Source organism: Vulpes lagopus, chromosome 13 (assembly GCF_018345385.1).
Source record: "Vulpes lagopus strain Blue_001 chromosome 13, ASM1834538v1, whole genome shotgun sequence".
Classification (NCBI taxonomy): domain Eukaryota; kingdom Metazoa; phylum Chordata; class Mammalia; order Carnivora; family Canidae; genus Vulpes; species Vulpes lagopus.
The window spans coordinates 58802461-58825167 of NC_054836.1; the positions used below are offsets into that span (position 1 = coordinate 58802461).

General features: G+C 49.7%; 1 protein-coding gene across 5 annotated transcripts in view; it reads right to left on the reverse strand.

Moving 5' to 3' along the window:
* TSPAN12 (tetraspanin 12) overlaps positions 1–22707 on the reverse strand; it is a 65376-nt gene that overhangs the window by 11006 nt on the left and 31663 nt on the right. For all 5 annotated transcript variants that reach the window (XM_041727427.1, XM_041727425.1, XM_041727429.1 and 2 more), the window contains 3 exons: positions 16490–16564; positions 11311–11418; positions 7087–7230 (listed from right to left, as the gene is read on the reverse strand). In XM_041727427.1, the coding sequence (XP_041583361.1) occupies positions 7087–7230; positions 11311–11418; positions 16490–16564 (327 nt within the window). The remainder of the gene's footprint in view (positions 1–7086; positions 7231–11310; positions 11419–16489; positions 16565–22707) is intronic.

Consider the following 22707-nt stretch of genomic DNA (forward strand, 5'->3'; position numbering starts at 1 on the left):
CGCTCACTGCCTCCCCACGCTGACAGCACCTGCAGACCTCAGTGCCCCCACCTGCTCCAGGCTGTTCTCCACTTCTGCACCTGCTCCCAGCCAGAGACCACGCTGCCCAGCCTCCTTTGCAGCTAAGCAGGGCGGATGTGAGCCGGTGGTGCGTGCAGGGTGGAAGGCGCTGGGTGTTCCCCTGACCGTGTCCTCCTTCCTCCCACTGCTTAGAACTGGAGAGAAAACAGGAGCAACCTATGAAGCCCCGGTGTCTCGCAGCCTGAGCCCCCCGACGGGTTCATCGGAGATAGAGGGGCTCCCACCTCGCCCAGTCCGTGCATGCAGCATCAGCTCCTCCCCGTGCAGGCCTCACTGAATCTGCATCTCTGCCTGCATCAGGTCTACTGAGCGCAGCCACATGGTGCCCCACGGGCCCCCCGACAGCAGCTTCCTCCCCGTGCTCCCTGCCTCGAGGCCCGGTCCTCACCTCCACGCCTCCTCGTCCTGCCAACATAATGACGTTGAAGCCCGAATCCAAAACTGTTGCCCTCCTTTCAGGTCAAAATATTCTAATGGCTCTCCTGGGAGTAACGCCCTAAAGGCCAAGTGTGCAAGGCTTCCTTAACAAAGCGCGGGAAGGGGAGCTGAACAGTGAACAGGTAACAGGGAACCACACCTGAGCTGCGTCAGAGAGAGGGAAGGAAAAGAGGGACACATGTGCGGGCCTGAGGCCAATCCCGCAGGGCAGCTGGAAGCTCCGTCAGCTCAAGCAGCCTGACGATCGCAGGGGTGTTGGGCCCACGCAGCAGACTGGTCCCACGGGCCGGGGGAGGCACAGGGACCACCGCGGGTTGTGGGCCAGGCGCTGCTGGCTGCTGCCGAGGAGGTGAAGTGTCAGCAGAGAGGGGGAGCGTCTCTGACTCGTGGACAGAACCTCCTGGGGACATTCCATCCAAGTGACCACTGGGCCTGGGAGCTGCCTATGGCCCAGGGTCCGGGCAGGCGGCTCTGGGCACGTGTCCCTGAGAGCGGGCTCCTTACTCGCGAAGCCTTCTGTTCATCGCAATGCCTCAAGCCGTGGACGTGTTGGCCTGTCTGGCGAACTGCTCACAAGCCTCAGCGTGACACGCATGACACGCGTGCAGCAGCAGGGCGGACAGGGCCCTTCGTTCCGCACCCGCCCGCCCTGCCAGTGCCTCCGCCTGCCATGCCCCTGCCCACACGCTGTTGTGTTGCCGCCACCGGAGAACCACTAGGCCAACACTTAGGCCTTGACAGTGCTGTGTGAGCAAATTACAAAGTCAAAGTCGTGTCGATCTGTCAACACAGAAATATGGCCTCGACTTGCCTAAGTGGCGACAGGACAAGAATGTGAGGGCAGAGATGCCCCCCGACAAGAAGGGCGTAGATCATAAAGCAAATGCCACCTGCCGATAACAAGGGGCACAGGGGAGGCGAGGAGGACGGCCCCCATCTGTGAGGGACGACAGCACGAGCTCACGACTCTCAGCTCACACGGCAGTCAACACACAACCTGGAGAACAAACACTTCAGATGAACCGTGGTTAAGGGTGTCACCTCGGCTCCTGATCTCGGGGTCGTGGGATGGAGCCCGGCGTAGGGCTCTGCACTCAGTGTGGAGTCCGCTGGAGATTCCCTCTCCCTCTGCCCCTCCCCCTTGTGCCTTCACACTCACTCGCTTGCTCGTTCTCTAAAATAAATAAGCAAATCTTAAACAGGGTACAAGAGCCGCCCCACATGGTTCACTGTGGGCTACCCCCACCTTTTACTGGGAGGATACCGGGGGAGCCTCCCAATGTGCCTGGTGCTTCCCGTTAGCACTACAGACCCGCACGCACTTGTCACTATCGGGGCTATTCGTCTGGTCAACCGGGGCTTAGGGAGACCACATCCCGCCACTTCCCACGCTCCCTGCCCCCCACCCCCATCATCCTGTTTGTAGATGTTTTCTGTTACTCAGAGAAGAAATTTTTAAAAAACACCCAAAGAGGCAGAAATGGTTTGGGGCTAAATTACTTGTCCCAAAGGGAATCATAAAGAATATTTGCTATTCAAACCCAACACCGCGTGGAACAGACACAGACGGAGGGTCTGAGAGGAAAGGGTTCCAAAGGCCGCGTGGACACCATCTCTCTGTCCGGCCCTCCTATAATCTGCCGTGAAGGCCATTTCTCTGAAGCAGCAGCCAATCTCTTTTCATAGTGCTGTTTCTTCTAACTACAGAAGGAAGAAAGGGGCCTTTGGGGTGCATCTTACTGTGTCCTCTGTTCCTCTTTGTCTTTACGTTTTGAGTTGGTCCATCTACAGCAGGGCCTGCTGTCAACCTACTGGCTTCCATGCACTTTTCTTGAGGTGGCAAATGGAGAAAAATGGCATTTCAGTCCCCTTGAGATTTGGTATCTGGGGTAGCGAACCCTGCAGCCATCTCCACAACCGTGGTTCTTCACACTTCCCAAGCAAAGCTGATGACACCTACGGATCCTAGTCACTGAAAAAAATGCCTATCAAACACTGGAAACCATTTGAGTAGAGTCACGTTTCTCTTGAAGCCACCCAAGAAGAGCACAGGTCCAGGGCAAGAGGTTGGGGGTCCCTCGCCATGAAGCCCTTTCCTCTGCTAGCCTTCTTTGTTTTTCTGTCTCTCTGGTTTTTCTTGTCCAGGTCAGGTGTAGACAGAGAACTTTAGTAATGATACAGTAGAGAGCTCAGCAAGTAAGAGAGGGAAGAGACGCAGCCCAGTCCTGCATCCCATCAACTTACACTCTGAGTCTGAAATCTGGCTGTGGCCACGTCTCACACCTCATATTCGGAGATTGTGTTTACACCAACGACCCCATGAGATTAAGCAGTCAGTACTCACTGGACTAGGCTACCTCTGGGTGAGCTTTGGCACTTGTAGTTTCTTAGGTTAAAAAAAAAATTCTTCAGCGGATCTTTGCATGGCCACCTCCTTCTCGTCGTCTGTTCTCTGCTCAAATGCCCTCTCCTCCAAGAGCAGGTTCCCAGCCATCCTAAGCAGCTCCCTCACCAGGAAAGCCGTTCTCTAGCACACGACCCTATTCAGAGTCTTCAAAATGCTTTCACCACTACCTGAAATTATTTGTTATTGCTGTTTTGATCTCGCTAAATGCCTGCATTCCCAACTGGAATAGGAGCTATACGGGAGAGGTTTTAGTCTGTGACATTCTCTGCTGTGTCCCCAGCCTTCACAATAGCACCCGGAGCCTGGGAGGCACTCACAAAACATGGTGCATTAACCAACGTGATGGAACTGAACTGATGACGACAGACACCTGCACCCGTGATGTTTATGCCTACACTTTTACACAAGTATGTAGCTCACTACAGGCACTGGAGGACCTGTGTACCACACCCGATATACCTCTGATGGGGTATTGTGCAATTGTTGCTATCTGTTCTGTCCTTTTTCACAGATTTCAAATGTGTCATAAAATATTACTGGGTCAGGGACCATGCAGGCCACCAGATGGTTGAGAATGATTTATTTCCTTGATTTCAGACTACTGAAGAAAGACTGCAGGGAGGAAAAAAAAAAAAAAAAGGCAGTTCTTATCTCTGAGCTTACAGAATATGAAAGATAAAAAGGGACCTTGAAGTTCATCTAGTCCAGATCCACTCTTAATTTAAAAACCTATTCTACCCGCCAATGACATGGTTATCTGACCTTGGCTTTAATATTTTTAGTGATGAGACACTCATTATTTTACAAGAGAACCTGTGTCACAATTGGACGGATTTTGATGAGCAAGGTCTTCCTTCTATTGATTCAAAATTTCCTTCCTGTAACGTCTGGCCCTTGGAGCAACAATGAGTAAGTCTAGTTCCTGCTCTGAATGATGAACTTTGAAATATTTGAAGACATCTGCAATATCTCCCCCTACTATCTGCTGCTTCAGAATAAGCAACATAAATAACTCTAGCTGTCCCTCACTTGTTCCTCCCTGTTAGACCCCTCGTCTTCCAGGTGGATGGTCTCTGGGCACTCTTCAATTAAGAAACATATGTTCTCCAGGGCAAAGTGGAATTAAGTCTTATTTTTAACGATGGATTTAATTGTGCTTGTGCCATAAAGCTACTAAGTGATCCACTTTTGTAAGTCAACTATGCATATAATTATACACTATATCATTACCAATACCAGCATCTGTTATTAATTATAAAATGTAAAAGCAGATTCACTCTGATATAATGAGCCTCCATCTCCACGGGAAGTCTAAAGAACATCTCATAAGTGACAATGCCAGCTTGCTCCTGAAAGTCTTTTGATGAAAATATGAAAAAGCCTTTAAAATAATCTGGCTCCTCAACTTGCACACGCACAGTCAGGTGGCTTCTTTCTATCTCAAAATTCATGGAATAAGCAATGATAGGCAGCCGGAACGTCAGGCATTCATTCCGCTATAAACACCACTAGTGGAAATAATCTAAGACAAACTAGTAAACACGAATTGCATTTTTATAGCAAGAAAATTTTATCAAATGCTTACTGAATGCTTTCCAGGTAAGCAAAGCACAACTGAAGTGACTGTCCATATTCAGACTTTATGGGAAGATCTGGTACGTGGATTCCTGTTTTGCCATTCTTAGGATCAATATGGTTGGTTATGATCATACTGTCACAGTATCAATGGCTATGATCATACTATCAGTACCAATCACTAACGAAGGTAGAGATTATTATACACAGTGTTGCAGCCCAATGTTTTCCCATATTGACCTGCCACTCCTAAAAACTAACAAATGGATTAAGTTCCCACGAGGAGAGTTGATAGGTTTCAATCCACATCTACACTTACAATCTACGCTGTAATCATCTGTGTCTTCAAAAACTAGTGGTGAGCTATAACATACTGGAATATCCATGATGATGTCTGATTGAATAATATCTCGGAAATATTAAGCACTGTTTTCTGTTTCATGGAACGAACAGGGCTTTAACTGTTGAACTTGGTGGTTGACCATCCTTATTTCAGACTTTCCCCCGGGGGTGGGAGGCGGGGAGATGTAGTATCATCACGGAGAACGCAGAGACACTGACCCAGTAATTCTTTGATTATCTTTTCAAATAAACAACCAGAGTAATTCAGTTGTTTCAACAATTTGTGTTATGAGTTGTGTTCCTTCCAAATGCATATGTTGAGGTCCCAAGCCCCAGAATCTCAGAATGTGATCTTATTTGGAAATAGACTCGTTGCCAATATAATTAGGTAAGGTAAAGTCATACTGAAGAAGGGTGGGCCTCTAAAGCAGTATGACTGGTGCCTTTATGAACAAGGTGGTATCTGGGTATACACACACACAGGGACAACGCCATGTGAAGACGAAGCCAGAGATGGGGTGATGCTTCCACAACCAGCAAACACCAAAGATTGCCATCAAGCCACCAGAAGCTGCATGACGGGCACGGAACAGATTTCGTCCTGACACTCCTGGAAGGAACCACGCTTGCTGACACCTTGATCTCAAGCTCTCCAGCCTTCAGCACTATGGAGCAATATGCATCTGCGGCTTAAGCTGCTCCTTTTGTGGTGCTTTGTTACAGCAGCCCTAGAAAACTAATACTGTTCTGAATCTCTTAAAAAATACTTGGCACGTTTCTTTGTGGCACATCTTCCAAAGCACTTTGCTCTGGATGTGCTTAATGTGGCATAGATAGTCTTGACCTCTGAGATGAAATTTTTAACAGCCAAAAGCTATTCATGTCTCAGATATAAATATGATGGATCATTTGCATAGGCAATCCACCATCGTTTTCAAATAGGCTAATTTACAACCATAAATTAATGAAACTGATTTTTGTGCATCTCTACAATGGACTTTGGCAGCCTAAAGGATGTTCTGAACAGTAACAGTATTTCTAGGGAAAAAAAGGTATAACCTCCTAAGGTGACTATCTCGAAATACATATAAAAATGCATGTTTTATAAATCAGGACATTCCGTTTTAAAGTTTCACTTTATAGCTATACTACACACGTGTGTGTATATGCATACATATGTGTAATATGTTATGAATAGCATGAGTTGTTACTTTATGATAAGCCAGAGGTTTTTAATAGAGTGCTTTCGATGCCCAGACGCTTGACTGAAGATATTTCTGGGAAATGAGCCCAGCCCTTCAGCCTAGGCAGCCTCCCGTCCATCTGAATTACATTTTGAGCTTCCATTGTAGATCAAGACTACAACAAAATTTTCTGTAATGTGGAAATGTCTTATATCTGCATTGTCTAATACAGAAGCTGCTAGTCTCAAGTGGAAATGCAGCTATTTAAACAAAGGAAATGACATTTTTATTTTTATTTAATTTTTATTTAAATGGCCACATGTAGCTATTGGCTACTGTACTGGATGGCATAGTTCTAGATTTTATTTTGAATTTAGATTCTGCTAACAAAGTTTGAAAATCACTGCTAAAAACTAGCAGAGTAGGAAACTTCTGATAATAAAGGAATAATTGATGATTCGGATAAATTCTCCCAGAAAACACAGACATGCAACTTTCTGGGGCATGTGACGACTGATCTTAAACCCAGCGAGTATGTAACTCCATTAAATCTGCCAACTAGAACTAACATCGCTGATCATTAGCCAGTAGGGGGAACTGAAGAGTAGAAGACAGCATTTTCCCTGGAGAGTGGGATTTATTACTTTTTTTCCTATACATGTTTTTAGTCTATGTGGGGGCCCTAAAATAAATATTCATGTTCGGGAACTCCAAACCTTGCCTTCTCGAACATCCAGAGGTCTTAACACACACTGCATGCACCTGTTATCAAAGGATCCCTAGGAGGCAATATAAATTGGTTCTAGAAGATACAGTTGAAAATCCAACTGATTCTACACTTAGTCTTTCCCAATTTCCTTTGTTAACATGTGATAAGGTTCAGATTTCCATATTGATTTTTAGCTTTACCTTACTTCTCCACGTACCAGAGAAAAAATTTAAATGGCCTTTATATTTAGACAGAAGAGGAAAATTTCATTGGTATGTCGTTGATTCTTTACTTGAAAATCATTATGAGAAAAGTTGTATGCATATTAAGTTAGCCACACAGGGCCTTACCTCTTGGTAAAGGTCACTGAGATCTTCCTGGTGGGCCTGTTTGGAACATCCTGGGAATTCCCTAACACAACAGGAATCTGGGGGCCAGTCCATCTCTGTCATCTCCAGCCAGTCAGTGAAGTACACCACTCCACAGCATTTAAACTGAAAGAAAAAAAAAAGAAAGAAAGAAAGAAAGAATAGGAAAAAGAAAAAAAGAAAAAAAAAAAAAGACTGGTCAGGCTCAGAAACTACAAAAATATTTTCTTAACTTACAGAAGACTAAACGTTAGATTTCTTACATTTTTGTGCCCAGAGCTACACTCATTCCTGTCATCACCTAATGCTATGTGTACATTCTAAGCTGACGACAGAAATGTGGTGAAGGACTCCACAGTGGAACAATTCTGAACAGTGATGCTTATAACACAAGCAGTCAGGTCAGGCATGGCTGAGTCTTTCCCCAGCTCTAGATCTTCTACAGGTGATCACGTAGCAATAAATCCAAAATGCACAGTAACCAAACTACTAGCTGGAATCTTATACCCATAATTTAACCTCTAGCCACTACAGAACAGTTGATCAGTCTATTCGTGTATCACCTAATACCAATTTAACTGCTTAACAAATCCAAATATTAAAGTAAAAGTTTCCATAATCTTGGTAGAAAGAGTTGTTGACCAAAAGCGCACATCACAAAAATCACCCGACTTGAATTCATTAGCCAGTAGATTTTCAAAAAGTTTTTGAGATATAAACTCAGGTTGGGCCAACAAATGTTTATGCAAGTGAACTAGAGTCTTGAAATAAAGTATCGTATTCTAGCACCATCATTGCAGAAGAAATGATGTGCCTTCAGCTTGAAAAAAATTGGATTTAAGAAAAGCTACGTTGTCTTTTGGTCTTTTTTTGTCTCATTTCACCAGGGATTAGCAAAAACTTTCTCTGCTCAAAGTTTAGAAATACTGCTTCAGGGACATATGTAGATTAGGTTAAGAATAATTAGCTATGATAATTTTCTGCCCTTGGGTAGAAGGAGTTCCTCTTCCCTATAGTCAAAAACAAGGACTCTGGGCAATCACTGAGAAGAATTTTGCCAAGAGTGACTGGTTCTGCAAATTATGCAGCACAACAGACCAATCTGTGTCCAGGATTAACACCATATCACAATCTACCATTTCAAAATCCAACAAAAATCAAACTATGAAGATTTCTGAACTTCTCATGTAAAAAGAAACAAGGAAAATACTAAAAATGATTTTGCATTTTGCATTTGCCTACATATCTAACTTTAAAAAAATCATCCTAAATGAGGAATTGCTCATGTTACAATTAATACACTATAATTTTCTGAGAAACATTTCTTAAATATCTTTTGTAAACTTGTTGTAAAAGCTACAGAGGTACCACAAACATCACAAATTAAGTCAAACATAATTTGACATCATGTATTCTACATAAGTCAATGAATATCCATCGAAAACATATGTAGTAAAAAGATTTCACCTTCTAAAAATCATAAAGTACTACATTTCGAAGTCAGGCTTTTTAAATCCTTGCACTCAGAGAAAACCTACTTCTCTCATTTCCTAAGGACATGTGTTTTTCTACGTTGAGGACAAAAGTACAGTTCTTGGAACTCAAACTCCATCCACAATAGAACAGCCCATTTATCTGGCCTTGTCAGGAAATGAGGTGCTCCATAGAAATGACTTTTCCAAATAACTTGAGCATACCATGTTCAGTGCCAGATGTATTTTTTTTTATTTTAATAAGTCACTGAGATATTTTTTTTCTTTTTACATAGTTGTTTCTCTGTGTCAACAGAAGATACTAAATTGGAACTGAATGTTTTCCTGGAAACTCCCCTACATCAGTATGGCATGCACATGACTAGATCTACATCTCCTTGCAGTTTCCCACCATTAAAATCACAGTGTGAGATAAAGCCACTTTTGCCTGCATCCAGTCAAACTGAAAAATATCACCACTATTTTACATAAGTGGAAGGTGAGGTTCTCACAGGTTGAATGACTTGTGGAGACCACAGACCAGTGTGTTGCACAGCCTACTTATTCCAAAGCCTGTTTCCCAACAATTAAGTTAAAATAAGTAAGTACATGCATTTTTAAGAATCAATTTTATGGGGCACCTGGGTGGCTCAGGGGCTGAGCATCTGCCTTCGGCTCAGGTCGTGACCCCGGGGCCCCGGGATCGAATCCCACATCGGGCTCCCCCCGTAGGGAGCCTGCTTCTCCCTCTGCCTGTGTCTCTGCCTCTCTTCCGGTGTCTCTCATGAATAAATAAATATTTTTAAAAAATCACTTTTTAAAAAGATATTAAATAAAGATCTCTGGGGGCTTAAGTGAGAGCCCACTACAGTGAAGTACATACATGCACAGAACTGCACTGATCGGGTCGTCAGGACAACTGGGGCCTGACGAGGTCACTCTTAGCTCCACAATTTATCTGGGGGGTGGGGTGTTATGGGCTGATCTGTGTTTCCCCCCTTCCAAAGTTCATGCTGAAATTATAACCCCCATATTTGGAGATAGGATCTTTACAGAGAGAATTAAATGAAAACCAGGTCACCAGGGTCACTAGGGTGGGTTCTAGTCCCATATAAGGGATGTCCTTATAAGAAGAAATTTGAACACAGAAACATATAAAAGGAAGATGACGTGAAGACACAGGGTTGAGATTTGTCTACAAGCCCAGGAGAAGAGCCTCCAAAGAAACCAACCCTGCTCACCTTGATCTCAGACTTGCAGCTTCCCAAATTATGAGACGATACACTTCTATTCTATTGTTTCAGCCACCCAGTCTGTGATCATTTATTACCGTCACAGCCCTAACAGACTGACACAAGGGGTTTTAAAAAAGACTCTCCCTCAGGGTGACCAGAGGTCTCCACCCTCCTTTTGTATGAAACAGGCCTGTGATATGGAGGAGGGAACTTAACTATGCAACAAAGCTAAAAAAATATGTGGTATTGTTTGCTGTTCTGTACGCTGTCCATCTGGATGGAGCCCCTCTTCATACCACTGGGGAAAAACTTGCTTTGTTTTTTTAACCTGGATTATCATGGTCCACATCAGAAATCCCAGAAAATAAAGAGCTCTGGGCAGCTTCAACCCAGGCCAGTAGTTGAACACAGCTTACTATAAATTCCCTAACGTCTCACCTATTTTCCCTCTATGTTGTTTTTAGTACAAATGAATGGTAAACAAACAAAGCCAGGAAGCATTTAAATAAATAGGAAATCTGTGTTACAATGATAATTTTCACCATCTAACACAAAGAGCCAGATTTGGAGATTATCCTGGACTTAAATTTCTGCCCGCATCCCAGACAGAGTAACTGCGCAGAGAGCTGGACATCCAACAGGTGAGACACTGATTCTCACAGGCTTCGTGGCCAGCTCGAAAAGAAATGAAAGGAAACGGGTATACTTGGTCACCCGGGAATCTCTGACCACAAGGAAATAGCTCGGAAGAAGAGCGTGGTGTGAAGCAAGACCAGTGGTGACCTTCAAATCACCAGGTTTTAAACATGTACTTATAGGCTGTGTTTGAGAAGATGACTGGATGCGGGGCTATGTGGACGTCAGGTAAGAAAAGCTAAAAGCACCTATGCTTTGTAATAACCAGGAGCTAACTGAGCTCAAACTCATGATCCCATTTAATCTGCTCAACAACCCAAGGAGGCAGGGTACTTTTATTATGCCTATCTTACAGGCCAGGAGACTGAGCCTGAAGCTCATGTAATAGTAAGTAGCAGACCCAGAATTTGAACCAAGATCCTTCTGACTAGAAAGCTCATAATGATACACTGACGCTTCATTCCCACAAAAGAACCATTATTAAAAAAAGAAAAAAAAAACTGTTTAAAACAAAGACAGCTCTAGAAGTCATGAAAAATTATCTATTCAAGTAAGAGTTGGCGATTTATCAAGAAACACTCATAAAAAGGAAATCTCACAGTAGTTTAGCAAAATGGCTTTTAAGAAATTCTTAAAATATACGTGAACCATGCAAAATGAAGGGGAAATGGTAGACACAGGAGGAAAAGCAGGGCATGGAGTCACTCAGGGAATTTCTCAATAAAGAATTACACCAGTGGTAACTGAATTGCAGGTTTACCTTTTCAGCACAGAGAAAATGACCAATGCTAAAGCTCTGAACATTTGTTTTGAGAGTGTGCCATTTATTCCATCCCCTCTACCTCAGAAATTGTAGCACTTACCTCTCTCTGGAAAAAATTCCAAGCGTGAGTAAGCCACCGGTATCGAGGTAAGCCATAGTTTGTCATTCTGGCTTTCAAGGTGACCATGTCGGACCACTGTACTGGCACCTGGAGACAACCAACGGAACATCAACAACTGGAACCCACCAACACACAAACACCAACGGCGCACACGCTCATACACCTACTGGGAATGTACTGCAATTCGCAAATACTATTCTAAATTTATATTCGTGTGTTAAGCTTTAAGCTAATTTCGCCTAATTAAGCTTCAAGGTTATTAGCTATTGATTAGCCAATCTCTGTGTGTAGATGTTTACAGTAAAGGAGGAAGTTCTTTACATGAAGCAAAAAAAAAAGCAACATCAGTGAATGCCAAGATCCAGCTGAAGGAACCCACAAAACAAGCAGTTTACTGTGCATCCTGCAGATCCAGCTGACCGGCTCCTCGTAACACACGATCCCTGCCCAGAAATGCCCTTGGATTTGATTTCATAACGCTATGGGGCTGGTCTTTGAATTGACTGCAGACAGTAGGACTAAGATAAAGGGATGAGACTTAAGAAGGGAAAGAACCCAGGCTCCAGCTGTGGCTACCACATAGTTTTATACAAGAAAAGTAAAAGTGAATTAAAGCTTGAAAAAAAAAAAAAAAAGAAGGGAAAGAACTCAGCTCAGGTCACGCCTTGCTCCAGAATATGTGTGTAACTATCTTCCCCCAAATTGGACCCTGGACGCATGCTGGAATTTTAGGAGGAATACCTCTCGAATTAAAGCACATTTTGTGCTTCCGGTCTCAAGTCACCTAGCACCGTGTCCCTTAATCATGACAGAGCTTCAGGTACATGACACAACAGCCGGCCCGAAACCCCGTCGTCATCCTATCGAGCAGCCTCATCTATGGTGCCCGGGGGAGCTGACGCACATGTGGAACCAGGTTCAGGGCACGTAACCTCTGACCTGCGCAGTAACACAGACACACTTAGCCAAGCAAGCTGGCACCAACTCAAGATCAGGACTATTCTGCGAGCTTATTTTAAAAACTGCAGTACTGGGGCATTCCCGGTGGCTCAGCGGTTTAGTGCCACCTTTAACCCAGGGTGTGATCCTAGAGACCCGGGATCGAGTCCCACATCGAGGTCCCTGCATGGAGCCTGCTTCTCCCTCTGCCTGTGTGTGTCTCTCTCTCTGTGCCTGTCATGAATAAATAAAATCTTTAAGAAAAAAAAAACTGCAGTATCGGGGCGTCTGGGGGACTCCGCAGTGCAGCCTTGGCCTTCAGCTCAGGGTGTGGCCCCGGGGTCCCGGGATCAAGTCCCTTGTTGGGCTCCCCACAGGGAGCCTGCTTCTCCCTCTACCTGTGTCTCTGCCTCTCTCTCTGGGTCTCTCATGAATAAATAAATAAAAATCCTTAAAAAAAATAGTATCAATAGAAGTAGTTTAAAAATTTCTGAGCACACAAGGTCTTCGTTGTTTTCGGTTGTTCATTTTCTTCTCTACTACTTGGAAATGTACCTACAAAAGAAAACATGCCGACTCTTGGGCACCCAACTTTGTTGCCCTCAAAATGGTCGTGTTCACATAGTTTCAATCAAGTTCTGGGAACTAAATCAAAACTCAAGCTACTCACTATAAATTATCACTCATATTCTTTTGAGTATGAAATAAATAGAAACAAAGTAAATCTCTAGAAATTTATCATCCAGAACAGCTAACATTACTGGCAAATTTTTCTAAAGGAGAAATAAATGAACAGGAGGTGAGGATGTATAAATGACAGAAGTAACGGGGAAACAGACTGATGTACAATCTCCTGATTTGGTTATTAGAACAGTCTGATTTCAGATTTTATTTTACAAAACAAATATGAGTTGTTTCCCTCTTGTAGCCACAATCCATGGGAGACCAAATATGGCAAGACACAGAGGAGATGGTTGAGGTTCTGGCACAAAACCCTGTGATTTGGCTATAAGGGAAAACACACTTACTGGCTTCTTGCATGGAACAGCTAAGAGCACAAAGCCCATTCTATGCAAAGGCTGGGTTCTGCAAAATTTGGCAGCTAATAAACTTTAATGGCACTTTTCATTCACACTGCTATTAGTGCAAAAGCAATAAAAAAAAAAAAAATCCCTGACCAACTTTTTTTCCAAAGGACCATTTTCCACATTTCACTCTTGAAACAGCTCCAACAGCTCTCGCATTATCCTGGTGACTTAATGGGGGAAGATTTACATCAGTAACCTAGGTTACTAGGTTAAGTGGCGTAGGCACCCACGCCGAGTGGCTGGCACCGGGCACCCACTTAGTACCACCCTGTTACCAGGAAGATGTTTGCAGACTGCCCCTAATGGAATAGAAGTATCTTCTGGATTTATGTTTATACGAGAATCAAGGCATTTCCTTTCAAATACCTTAAATTAATTCATCTACTTGTTATAACTTAGGAGATTTATCAGAGAACAGGATGGCATAAAAACTGTACAAACCGTTTTAAAACCCACAGAAAATAAACTCATTCCTAAATCCTTTTATTTATCAAAAGGAACATGATCAAAGGTCATTAATCAGGGCGGCCCGGATGGCGCAGCGGTTTAGCGCCGCCTTTGGCCCGGGGCGTGACCCTGGGACCCGGGACTGAGTCCCGCATCGGGCCCCCTGCGTGGAGCCTGCTTCTCCCTCTGCCTGGGTCTCTGCCTCTCTCTCTGGGTCTCTCATGAATAAATAAATAAAATATTTTTTAAAAAGTCATCAATTAAATGACTACGATCTACTGCTTGAATGTCAAGGAGATGCATGTATTTTCTGGAAACAGGAAAAACTCGGAAGCGACCACCTCTTTATCCGTAAAACACAGTAGCCGAGTCCTTCCCCCCGAGTGTACCATGCTCCTAGGGACGGACGACCCAGGATTCCCGAGGCCACAACATGCACCCCCGAACAGGACACTTCCCAAGTTCTCACTTTATTTCATTAATCGAGTCTGGGCTCGCCCTGACTTTCCGGCTTGTCGGACAAGGAAATCGCCGTCAATTCTCTGTCGCTTGCGGAGCCGTGGACCCGGCAGAGCGCGCGCAGTCCCCGCGCTCGGTCCTCTCCGCCCAGAATTCAGACCCCGCCTGACGGCCGCGGACTCCCCAGACCTTCCAGAACCTTCCAGAACCTTCCCGCCCCCAGGGCCTCGCCGACCGACGCGGGCTGACTGAGCGCTCCCCCAGCCCCGGGGCGGGCGCGGGGCCTGCAGTGAGCGGCCGCCGGGCCCCCCCTCCCCTGGGTCTCGGCCTCTGGGTCTCTCGGTCTCTCGTGAACAAATAAAGTCCTTAGAAAACGAATGAATAAGTGGGGACCCCGGGCTCAGCGGCTAAGCGCCGCCTCGGGCCCAGGCCGTGACCTCGGGAGCCCGCCCCTCCGTCGGCCGGGTCTCGGCCGGGTCTCGGCCTCTGGGTCTCTCATGAATAAATGAATAGAATCTTAAAGAAAAGAAAAAAAGAAAGAAAGCTCCTAGACTCACCTCGTCGAGCTCCTACGTGTTCAAGTACCCGGGACACCGGGCGGGCGGCGAAGGCCCAGGCCCGCCCCTCACGGCCGCCGGCCCCTGCCCTATCCCGGCCGCGCCAGCGCCCCCCGCATCGCGGCCCCGAGGAGGCGGCGGCGGCCAGGACGGCGGGCGGGACGCGGACGGGGGCCCCCCCCCGCGTGGGCGACTCCGAGGAGCACGCGCACCGCCGCGCGACGGCGACCCTCCAGGCGGGAAGCCTCGGCGCCGCTCGGCCCCACGCGCGCCCGCCTCCAGTCGTGAGGCGCAGGCCGGCCGGGCGCGGAGGAGCCGCCCCGGGCTGAGCCTCCGCAGCGGGCGCCGCAGGCCGAGGTAAGCGCGCAGCAGCCGTGCAGGCGCGCCCAAGGGACCGCCCCGCTGCCCCGGGGTCCCCGCCCGGCCCCAGGCTCCGCCCCCAAGCTCCGCCCCCTCCGGCCCCAGGCTCCACCCCCTCCCCGCCAGGACTCAGGCTCCGCCCCTTCCAGGCCCTAGGCCTCAGGCTCCGCCCCCCCGCCAGGCTCCAGGCCCCGCCCCCTCCAGGCCCCAGACCTCAGGCTCCGCCCCCCGCCCCGCCAGGCCCCAGGCTCCGCCCCCCTCCAGGCCCTAGGTCCTAGGCCCCAGGCCCCAGGCTCCGCCCCCCGCCGGGCTCCAGGCTCCACCCCCCTCCCCGCCAGGCCCCAGGCTCCGCCCTCCGTCGGGCTCCAGGCCCCGCCCCCTCCAGGCCCTAGACCTCAGGCTCCGCCCCCCGCCAGGCCCCAGGCCCCAGGCTCCGCCCCCCACCGGGCCCCAGGCTACAGGCTCCGCCCCCCTCCCCGCCAGGCCCCAGGCTCTGCACCCCCGCCAGGCCCTAGGCCCCAGGCTCCGCCCCCCGCCAGGCCCTAGGCCCCAGGCTCCGCCCCCCGCCAGGCCCCAGGCTCCGCCCCGCGCCAGGCCCTAGGCCCCAGGCTTCGCCCCCCGCCAGGCCCCAGGCTCTGCACCCCGGCCAGGCCCTAGGCCTCAGGCTCCGCCCCCCGCCAGGCCCCAGGCTCCGCCCCGCGCCAGGCCCTAGGCCCCAGGCTCTGCCCCCCGCCAGGCCCCAGGCTCCGCCCCCCGCCAGGCCCCAGGCTCCGCCCCCCGCCAGGCCCTAGGCCCCGCCCCCCGCCAGGCCCCAGGCTCCGCCCCGCGCCAGGCCCTAGGCCCCAGGCTCCGCCCCCCGCCAGGCCCTAGGCCACCCCCCCGCCAGGCCCCAGGCTCCGCCCCCCGCCAGGCCCCTTCCCTTCAGGGCGCAGGGCGCCGCCAGGCGAGGAGCCCGGCTGTGGGCCGCCCGCCGCCCCGCGGACCGGGTGCAGCTCAGGACGCCGCAGTCGCCGCGGCCACCGGCGCTCCTCACGCAGGAAGAACATGTCGGTGCTCGAGGTAAGGGGCGGCGGCTGGGGGGCGCAGCGGGGCGTTCACTGTCGGGGTGCCGGGGGCGGGCCCTGAGCCAGGCCCGGGTCTGCCCCTGTCACGCCTGAGCCGCAGCCCAGCCCCACTCGGGGCGACCGCGCACACGGCCCAGGAACCCCATTCCGGTGAGTGGCCGCGTGCCCCGATGACCCCAAAGTCCCCGGTCCCCAGGCCGAGCCGGACGTGGCCCCGGTCGGACTACGGCCCCCTTGAACTCACCATGATCTCCTGCTCGTAGGTCCAGACGCCACACGCCAGTTCCACGCAGAAGATGACCAGCAAACTTCCGAAGTACTGCGGGGAAGAGAGCAACGGCCGTTAGGCCAGAGCGGAGCGAAGGGGTCCCCGGAGACGGGCGGCCGTCAGGAGCCAGAGGCGCGACCCAAGAAGCGCCCTCGGCCGCGCGGGGCAAGTGGCGGCAACTTGAGAGCCGTGTGCAGACGGCACCTGCCGGTCCCCCAGAGGCCCACGGGACGGGCGGTCCCCCAGAGGCTACGGGACGGGCGGCCCCCCAGAGGCTACGGGACGGGCGGCCCCCCAGAGGCTACGGGACGGGCGGCGCCCCAGAGGCCCACGGGACGGGCGGCCCCCCAGAGGCTACGGGACGGGCGGCCCCCCAGAGGCTACGGGACGGGCGGCGCCCCAGAGGCTACGGGACGGGCGGCGCCCCAGAGGCCCACGGGACGGGCGGCCCCCCAGAGGCTACGGGACGGGCGGCCCCCCAGAGGCTACGGGACGGGCGGCGCCCCAGAGGCTACGGGACGGGCGGCGCCCCAGAGGCCCACGGGACGGGCGGCCCCCCAGAGGCTACGGGACTGACGGTGCCCCAGAGGCTACGGGACGGGCGGCGCCCCAGAGGTCCACGGGACGGGCGGCCCCCCAGAGGCTACGGGACGGGCGGCGCCCCAGAGGCTACGGGACGGGCGGCCCCCCAGAGGCTACGGGACGGGCGGCGCCCCAGAGGCTACGGGACGGGCGGTCCCCCAGAGGCCCAAGGGACGGGCGGTCCCCCAGAGGCTACGGGACGGGCGGTCCCCCAGAGGCTACGGGACGGGCGGTCCCCCAGAGGCCCACGGGACGGGCGGCCCCCCAGAGGCTACGGGACGGGCGGCCCCCCAGAGGCTACGGGACTGACGGTGCCCCAGAGGCCCACGGGACTGATGACTCACCAGCTCGCCCGGGGCCTCGCGAAGGGATGGGGCACCTCCTCTTACAGGTGACAAGGTGAGCGCAGACCACGTGAGCTGCTCGAGACCGAGCATTGTGCATGGGGGGGGGGGGCCGCTGGACCCTGGGCCCGTCCTGAGGCTCACATGCCTCTGCAGAAGGCAAAGTGTGAGAGGCCCGGCTCTGCACTAATTCCAGCAGAAACAAGCCCCTGCTTTCAGGTTCCTCGCTTCTCAGGGGTCGCTGGGTCAGCGTGGGGGCCCTGGGAGTGAGCTCCCTGACCAACCCCTTCTGCCCGAGGGGCAGCTCCCCAAGGGCAGCAGCTGACTGTGCTCCTCCCTACCTAGCAGGTGCTCCACACGCACCTGGCCCAGAAAACAACAGCCAAAAGCAGAGCGGAGTGATGCCACAGGGAGAGGCTGGGCGCCAGGGGCTGCCTTGGGCGGGCCACCTTCACCGAGGACATTTTTAGGGTGAGTCAATAACGCCAGGTGCAAGGCTGCCTTCCCGGGAAGCCAGGAGCGCAGGAGGGGGTGCGCTGCGCTGGGCACGGGCAGCATATGTGGGCGAGGACCACAGTATGACGAGCCAGCTCTCTAGGGGTGGCAGAAAGGATTTCGGGTTTCATTCTAAGTGCGATAAAAATCCAGCAGCATGCCACACGGTCTGACAACATTATAAAAACACGATTCTGGCTGTTTTATTAAAAACAAACAAAAAACCTGTAGGTGAGCAAAGATGTGATCGGGCATCTAAATAAAAAATTGGTCTAGGACTAGGGTGGCAGCAGGGAAACGGGGGGGGGGGGGGGGGGATGGATTGATGGAGGCTGGTAAGCCATCAAAACGTGAACCCTGAGCTGCTCTGCTCCTGACATTTGCCAAGAAAGGAGAGGCGGAAGTAAAAGATGTAGAAAATTGGGCTCTTTTTCCACTACTTCCAGGCTCTATCCCTATGACTTAAAAGTATAAACCGGGATCCCTGGGTGGCGCAGCGGTTTAGCGCCTGCCTTTGGCCCAGGGCGCGATCCTGGAGACCCGGGATCGAATCCCACGTCAGGCTCCCGGTGCATGGAGCCTGCTTCTCCCTCTGCCTATGTCTCTGCCTCTCTCTCTCTCTCTCTCTCTCTCTCTCTCTGTGACTATCATAAATAAATAAAAATTAAAAAAAAAATTTGTTAAAAAAAAAAAAAAAAAAAAAAAAAAAAAAAAAAAAAAAAAAAAGTATAAACCACTGCTATTAGTGTTAATTGGATTCCTTCATATAAAAAAATTAATAATATATATGTAGCTATACAATGTCTCAGATAATAACACAGTTTGACAATAAAAATTGGATCAGAAGATAAAGTAATATTTTCTTAAGGGTAGCACATTTGACAAGTGCTTTTATTTTCAATATGTGCAGTACTCCTGGTCGGTTTCAATCTACTTAAATCTCATTGCCTTAAAGATCTTAGGCCTAAAATGATGACCAGAAGAAATATTGTGAACACAGTACTCCAGGTCAGGTTTTCTGCAAACTCTCTTTAGTGGCTTGTTGAAGAGATTTCTAGACATGAGCAATACTATATGAGAACCTTATGTTACAAAGAGACCAAATAATCAATGATCATAAGCTGGATCAATGTTTTCCTACCTTTGATAAGACCCTACGAGAGAGTAAAGCTCCCAAGAAACATTACACTATGGGATATTTTTGTTTTCTCAAATCCCTAACCTAAGTTATTTCCAACACTGACGTCTGGTTACGATGAACACCAAAGCAGACCTGGAAAGGCAAGACATCCCAAAGTAAAACATAGATGTGGCCGCTGGGGCTGGTCAGAAGGTAACCTTCCGTGGCCTTGGGGATCACCAGGCAGGTGTTCTGGGTTGATTCCATATCCTTCTAAGTCCCACTTGAGTCACCTCTCTTGTTTCGTGCCTCCTGGAGTCACTGGCCAGTTGATGATGTCTGTGCTGCAGCAGCAGAAAGGCCCCAAGCACAGAGCCAAGGGCAAAGTGGCCAGATGTGAGCAGTACTCGCAACACCTGAGTAACCGCCAGGCCTATGGATCCAAGAAGTGCAGTAGCCAATGCGTGAGAGCCCCTCCGACTTCTTACAGCCAGATTTGCAACGGGTCAGCGACACCAGAGCTTAGGCATCCCCAGGAATGCATAAAATACATGGAACTAAAACAATCTCTCATTAAAAACTCAAAACTGAGGGGCACCTGAGTGGCACAGTCAGGTGAGCATCCGACTCTTGACTTCAGCTCAGCATCATGAGATCACGTTGTGCGCGTCAGACTCTGTGCTCAGGGTGGAGTCTGCTGGAGATTCTCTCTCTCCATCCCTCCTCCCTCTCTTTCTCTCTCTCTCTCTCCAATAAATCAATCTAAAACAAAGAAAACTCCAAAAAACCAAAAACTCAAAACTGAGATGATCCATTTTGGGAAGGAGGGTGTCCATATATGTTGGACACTCTTTTTAACTCTGGGGAAAGGCTAAAATGTTTTTTTATCTGCGGACGTCCAGTGATGTCGTTTGAGGCATGCCCTTCCATATAAAACGGTTCTTCTGTCTTTATCCTCCTTATACTCAAGAGCACAGATTTTATTTGACCTTTGAATTGAAAATAAAGTTTCATCAACATTCTAAAACTTTCTTGGATCAAAGTAAGTCTGGAATTTATATTCTCGCAAACAATGCAGCAGCTTCGTGGTCAGCTGCCTTGGCTTTGTTGGGCTTCATGCGTCCAGTCTTCCAATTCCAGGGAAGACACAAAATGCCAAAATGCATTGTTAACACAACACAGAGATCATTTACCCCTACCTTTTTCTTTTCCGGCGAGCTCCAAGTCCTCAATGGTCATCCTCATATTGACTATTGTCCAGGGAATCACTCTACCACTATTTCGCTTAAGGGCTGGACCTGCGTTAAGGCATCTAATGCTAATGAGTAGTTTCAACAGGACAAAGCTGGCAAAGAATAAGAAACAGGTGCCACCGACATCTGCTATGACAAAGTGCACGCACGCATCCCGCTGCAGCAGGAGGCCATGGGGGGGGGGGGGCTGGGAGCACAGGAACAGGGGAAAATGGCCCTGCCGCGCAGCCTGCACACCCCCGCTGGGGAGAGGTGTGTGCCCACCCGACATGCACGCAGCCAGCCCGCCTCCTCGGTGCCGTCCTCCCTGATGGAGGAAGAGCTCAGACTCTGACTCTGAAGTCAGACCCTGTCGTGAAGGCAATCTGTGACCTCTGGCAAATCGCTCCCCGTCTGTCTGCTCCTCTGAATGGGAGACACAAAGAGCCTTCTTCGCTGTCACCATCAAGGCTCAGGTGATACGTGGGGAAGCGGTCTGAACGCTCTTTGAATTTCAAATTCGTACAACACACACGAAAGCTGTCCCGAACCATCAGTGACAGTGTCTCCCGCCAGCCGGCGGTCTCCCGGGGCAGGGCCCATGAGCGGCACAGGGGTGCAGTTGCATCCTTATCACAGTCCTGCGGCCCTTCCTCCCTCCTTCCCTCCTCCTTCCCTCCATCCTTCCCCCCTCCTTCCCCCTCCTTCTCCCTCCTTCACCCTTCCTTCCTCCATCTTTCCCCCTTCTTCCCTCCTTCCCCTCTCCTTCTCCTTCCTCCTCCTTCCTCCCACCTTCCCCCTTCCTTCCCCCCTCCTTCCTCCAGCCTTCCCCCTCCTTTCCCCTTCTTTCCTCCTTCCTCCCTCCTTCCCCCTTCTTTCTCCTCCTTCCTCCCGCCTTCCCCCCTTTCCTCCATCCTTCCCCCATCCTTCTCCCCTCCTTCCCTACTCCTTCCTTCTGCGGGCAGCCGGGTGCCCCCGCCTGCTGTGCACCGGGCCTCCGAGGCTCTGGCCTTGCACCCCGTTAGCTGCCTCACACACTGCCAGACCGCCGGTTCTAGCTGCCTGGGATCCTGTCCATAAACATTATTTTATCCCCAGGAAGTACCCATCCCTAGGCGGGACAGGTCGCACAGCAAGCCAGCAATAAATGTCTGGTGGATATAACGACCAGTTTACCAACTAAAAAGACTCATTTCAGATTTCCTTGAGATTCTCGAATTTGAGCTTTCTAACACTTGACTCCCTCTGACTTCTGCTTATATATTTAAAGAAATGTAAACACTGTGTTTTACTATTGTCTTCCTCGTGGATCATTCTATGATAATTCAGTGTGTCTTTAAACACTTGGGACAACCTAACCAAGCTAAAGAAAAGGAGCAATGCACAGACTCCCCCCACCCTGCCTTTCCCTGGCTACTAACGACTAAACATTTCAAACAAATGAAGAATGAGAAACTGTGTGTTTATACAAGGAAATGAGAATGTGATCATTTGCATGATGAACTATTTTATTTGCTTTAAAAATTGTTCAATACTCAATTCCTTAAAATAGCTAAGTTCCTCTACTGTAATTAAACTAAAATTTGCGTCCTACAAATCTATGTTATCTTTAAGCACACAGTCATGAAAAAAAAACTGCATCAAATAAAGCAAGGAGACAATAGGACACACCTCCCAAGCGATGCAATTAATTAGTGAATTTTTTTTCCACCAAATCTCTCAAGCTGAGAGTAATTACCTTCAGTTAAAAAAATGAGAGCCCTCACTGGGTTGGATAAAAGATCAGATAAAATGCTGTATGTGGGGCAGCCTGGGTGGCTCAGCGGTTTAGCACCGCCTTCAGCCCAGGGCCTGATCCTGGAGACCTGGGATTGAGTCCCACATCGGGTTCCCTGCATGGAGCCTGCTTCTCCCTCTCCCTCTCCCTCTGCCTGTGTCTGTGTCTCTGCCTCTTTCTCTCTCTCCGTCTCTCATTAATAAACAAATAAAAAATCTTTAAAAAAAAAAAAAGCTGTATGTGAAATTGGCTCTTTTTAAACCAGACAGATGAGGGGCCCCTGGGGGGCTCAGCGGTGGAGCATCTGCCTTTGGCTCAGGCCGTGACCCCGGGGTCCTGGGATCGAGTCCCGCATCAGGCTCCCTGCACGGAGCCTGCTTCTCCCTCTGCCTGGGTCTCTGCTTCTCTCTCTGTGTGTCTCTCATGAATAAACAAATAAAATCTTAAAAAAAAAAATAAACTGGACAGATGAGAAGAACATGGGCTCTGAAACAAAGCAGCCATGGCTTACAGATTCTGGCTCCCGTACATACCAGTTGGATGAACTCGGGCAAACATTAGGAGCCTCGGGCTCCTAATTTGTAACATGGGAATGTTAAAAATCACCTTGCGGTGTGGTGCTAAGGATTCAATCAGGAGGAGTG